This window comes from Lathyrus oleraceus, chromosome 6 (genome assembly GCF_024323335.1).
Source record: "Lathyrus oleraceus cultivar Zhongwan6 chromosome 6, CAAS_Psat_ZW6_1.0, whole genome shotgun sequence".
In the NCBI taxonomy this organism is placed as follows: domain Eukaryota; kingdom Viridiplantae; phylum Streptophyta; class Magnoliopsida; order Fabales; family Fabaceae; genus Lathyrus; species Lathyrus oleraceus.
The window spans coordinates 69,216,507-69,221,477 of record NC_066584.1 but is presented as its reverse complement, the minus strand read 5'-3'; the positions used below and the strand labels follow the sequence as shown (position 1 = coordinate 69,221,477).

At 36.8% G+C, this 4,971-nt stretch overlaps 1 protein-coding gene across 1 annotated transcript; it reads left to right on the top strand.

Moving 5' to 3' along the window:
* Window positions 1-1,151: 1,151 nt before the first annotated feature.
* On the top strand, window positions 1,152-1,868 carry LOC127094065 (uncharacterized mitochondrial protein AtMg00810-like). Its single transcript, XM_051032935.1, has one exon. It carries the CDS (start codon window positions 1,152-1,154, stop codon window positions 1,866-1,868), a length of 717 nt encoding a protein of 238 aa, XP_050888892.1.
* Window positions 1,869-4,971: the final 3,103 nt, after the last annotated feature.

The following is a 4,971-nucleotide window of genomic DNA, read 5'->3' as shown; positions in this document are numbered from 1 at the left end:
ATAAGAAAATGTTTGTCACTATGGATGTTACATTCTTTGAAAATAATCCTTTTTTTGATGACACTCATCTTCAAGGGGGGGGGGAGATAAACGAAGACTCGTTTCAAATTGAGGACATGAGTTTTTTAAATAACTTATATTTACCAATATCACAAAATTCTAAGTTTTTTACACCTGCACCAACAGAAAATGGCTGCAATTCTTTATCTGATCCTACTCCTGTCATGAGTAAGGAACCTTGTGAATCCGAGCCTACATTTTCTCTTGTAGAAAATAATGAGAATCCTGAAAACGATGATAATGATGATATAATTGAAATGCCACAAAATAATGAGTCACTTCATTAAAACAAATTTGAATTAGGAAACGGGACTTGGAAAGGAAAGGTTTTTGTGAAAAAGCACCATAAAGGAAAGGACAAGTCCATATCTCAACACTGCCAGGAATCTGAACCGGGGAATGATCAATTTCCTAACAAAAGAAAAGGTAAGTCTATCTCTGTTTCTGAGAGTCGTATTTTGTATCCTAATATAGATGATCCTGTTGCCATTAGAAAACCTGTCAGATCTTGCACTAAACATCCCATGTCCAATTTTATATCATATTCAAATTTGTCTTCATCTATGTCTGCCTTCACTTCAAAATTGTCTAGTGTAGAAATTCCAAAAAGTGTACAGGTTGCTCTAGAAATTCCAAAGTGGAGGGAAGCTGTACTTCAGGAGACGAAAGCTCTAGAAAAGAACAAAACTTGGAGTGTTACGCCACTACCAGATGGCAAGAAGACAGTTGGATGCAAATGGGTGTTTACTGTGAAGTATAATTCAGATGGGTCAATTGAAATGTACAAGGCTCGCTTGGTGGCTAAAGGCTTTACTCATACCTATGGTATAGATTACTCGGAGACATTTGCTCCTGTTGCAAAATTGAACACTGTCAGAATTCTTTTGTCTCTTGTTGCTAACCTGGATTGGCCTTTGCATCAGTTAGATGTTAAGAATGCCTTTCTTAATGGTGATCTAGAAGAAGAAATATATATGGACATTCCTCCTGGCTTTGAAAACAAATTTGGATCAAATGTGTGCAAACTAAATAAGTCTTTGTATGGATTAAAGCAGTCCCCTAGAGCTTGGTTTGAAAAATTCACTTAGTCCATGAAGAAACAAGGGTACATCCAAGGACAGGCTGACTGCACCTTGTTCACAAAATTCTCCCACGATGGGAAAGTTGTTGTCCTGATTGTTTATGTTGATGATATTGTCCTTACTGGAGACGATACAGTGGAAATGGCAAGAGTAAAAGAGAAATTGGCAGTAGACTTTGAAATCAAGGATCTGGGATTCATGAGATATTTTCTAGGTATGGAGATTGCTCGGTCAAAAAATGGTATTGTGGTTTCACAGCAGAAATACATTATAGACTTGTTGAAAGAAACAGGAATGAGTGGATGTCGTCCTGCAGATACCCCTATGGATCCTAATGCTAAACTTTGGGGAGAAGGCAATGTTTCTGTTGATACTGGGAGATATCAGAGATTGGTTGGGAAATTGATTTATTTGTCACACACCCGACCTGATATTGCTTTCTCAGTTAGTGTAGTGAGTCGGTTTATGCATTCTCCTTTCGAGGAACATCTTGAGGCAGTATATAGGATACTGAGATATTTGAAGGGAAATCCTGGAAAAGGATTATTTTTTAAGAAGACTAGTGAAAAAAATGTGTCTATCTTCACTGATGCCGATTGGGCAGGTTCAGTCACAGATAGAAGATCAACATCTGGATATTGTACCTATGTTTGGGGTAATCTTGTGACATGGAAGAGCAAGAAACAAGGAGTTGTAGCAAGGAGTAGTGCAGTAGGCCGAGTTTAGTGTTATGTCTCAAGGTATTTGTGAAGGATTATGGATCCTTAGAGTCCTAGAAGAACTTAAGATGAAAATTGAGCTTCCATTGAAATTGTACTCTGACAGTAAAGTTGCTATTAGCATAGCTCATAATCCAGTTCAACATGACAAAACCAAACATATCGAGATTGATCGACACTTCATAAAGGAGAAGTTAGATGCGGGAATCATATGTCTACCCTTCGTGACTTCAAGCCAACAAACTGCGGATATCCTGACCAAAAGCTTGGCAAGGCCTACTTTTGAGTATTTGATAGACAAGTTGGGCATGATAGATATCTATGCACCAACTTGAGGGGGGTGTTGGAAAATATATTATTTCTGATTTTATTATTGTCTTTAATACTACCTTTATTTTTCTTTATTCTCAATTAAGGATAAAATAAATTGTAATTATTGTATCTTCACTATATAAACCAACTAAGGCTGATAAATAAAATATAACAGCTTTTACTAATTTTTCTAATATATATATATATATATATATATATATATATATATATATATATATATATATATATATATATATATATATAATTTCATTATTGCATTATTACACTTGGTGATGTATTGTTCATTTTGATCCTCTGCTATGGTGGTATACTTTTCCCCCATGCATATTTGGTTTTTCTGCCCTCTTTCAATTGTAGAGTGTCAGCCCATTAAGCAGAAAAACTTTAACCTTTCTCTTTCCCCTTGAGTTATATCCTCATTGGGTTGAGTCTTTGATTGACCGTTTCTTTCTAGATCTTACCTAGATAGATGCTTTTGGTTCCCTAAGAGTCTATTACCCAGTAACTGGTAATATTATTCTTAGTTTGCAAGTATTGTCTCTTTTCCCAATACCCGGCGAGAGCCACCTTGTTTCCTCAGCGGATATGTTTTCATGTCTCCTAGGAAGGTTATCCTTGATATGTTCATCCTAACTGATGACGGATATTTTCTTCCCCTACTTTGAGTTTATCCTTGATATATTCATCTTAACCGATGACAGATATTCTCTTTTTCGTATTCTACCCAGTAAAAAGGTAGTTATAATCCCTATTTCTTCCCTAGAGAGTTAATCCTTGATATGTTCATCCTAACCGGTGACAGGTTTCCTTCTCTTTGCAGTCTTCTGCCCAGTAACCAGTAGTTGTAAATCCTTTTTTTCCCTTTTGCAGAGTCTATCCTTGATATGTTCATCTTAACCGGTGATGGATATTCTCTTGGTGGTATTATATCCTGTATTCGATAGATATAATTCATAATTTTCTCCTCTGAATCTATCCTTGATATGTTCATCTTAACTGATGACGGATATTCTCTTGTTGGTATTCTATCATGTATTCGATAGATGTAATTCCTACTTTCTCAGGCAGTTTATCCTTGATATGTTCATCTTAACCGGTGACGGATATCCTTCCTAATTTCCCCAGGCAAGTCTATCCTTGATATGTTCATCCTAACCGATGACAGATTTTCTTTCCTCTGAGTCTATCCTTGATATGTTCACTTTAACTAGTGACGGATATTCTCTCCCTTTGGTCTTCTGCCCAGTAACTGGTAGTTGTAAACCCGATTTTGGCTTTTTCCCAGCAGTTTATTCTTACTCAGTAACCAGTAATGAATACACCTCCTGGTTGCCTTTAGCAAGCCATCCTTGATATGTTTACCCTAATCGGTAACATATGTCCTCCCTGTCAGATCTTTTTATCCTTTACCCAGTCATCGGTAATGGATAATATAATTCTGCTCCTCATGTGATGAAGATCTTTTCTTTCCTAGTTGAGTTTTAGTGCGCATTTTTGCAGCGAAATCACTTTTTCCTATCTGGATCGAGTATTTCAGTTTGATGTTGATCTACTCGTTTCCCCCCGCAGATGTTCCTTTTCTTCCCCGGCTGAGTCTTTCCATTGATTTATTTTCATGGAATACCTCGAGTTCCCCAGTTGTTTTTAAGTCGTAGCCTGGCCTACGCACAACTTTTTATCCCCCAGAGTCTCTGTCTCCCCAGTGAGTTTCCCTTATGGAATTCATTATGCTCCTGTGGATTTTCAGTCTCTCCAAATTCTTTTCCTTTGTGGCAATATTTTCCCCACAAAGATTCCTTTTAAACATTCATATCATATGCATCATGAGGTCTCTTAGGGACCAAAATTTGCTTCTATATGTTGTTATTTAAGTCCATTCTACTGAGTCGATACGAAGATTCTAACCTTCACCTCCTCATCTAGAATATCCTTAAATAGAGGCAGCTGTAAGAACCCAGTTTTGATCCTAAGATCCCTCATGCTATTATTATCATATGAATTAGCATTGGGATCACATCTTGGCATCCTCCTCACACTTCATTCATTGGATTGGCATTGGGAGAGATCATCAAGCACCATGTGATTGTATCATATTTTATTTTCTTATCATTTACTAACCAAAATACCAAAAATATGCCATTATATAGTTTGACTCTTTTTGTAGGTAGTGCACATGCTCACCTTTGATCTATCAAGCTCATATCTAGGGTTTAAGACCCTCAATGCAAGGAGCTCAATCAAGAAATGGCTTATTGTGGCTCTAAGCATCATATGTGGATCCCCATGATCTTCACATGTTATTTTGATCAAGAAATCGTAAGAGTTTGGAATTGGTTTGCCTTGGAAACCCTAATTCATCTGGGTATCTTATGTGACTTCTTCAACAAGCTTCTTCAACAATTGATCAAATATTTCAAGGGATACTTCACATTTCATTATCTTATGCATATATTATCCTCCATGAGTCCCAAAAGTCAAGAGAATAGCAAGCTAGCAAGTTGGTTCATGGTGGTTGACCAGAGGAATTCAACTGATCAAAACCGGGGTTCCCTAGACCCTATCTCCTACAATTTTTATCATATGAAAATGATTCCAAGAGAAACTTTACTCTGAATGGCGTTCCAAACAACTTTCATGTTGAGGTCTAGAGATAGTTTTGGTTGGAAAGTCATTTTTTATGGGGAAAGATTATAGGTCATTTTGTCTAAACCCTAATTTGGAGGTCAACTTCCCAAGACCATAACTTGCTCAATTTTTATGATATGAAAGCCATTCAA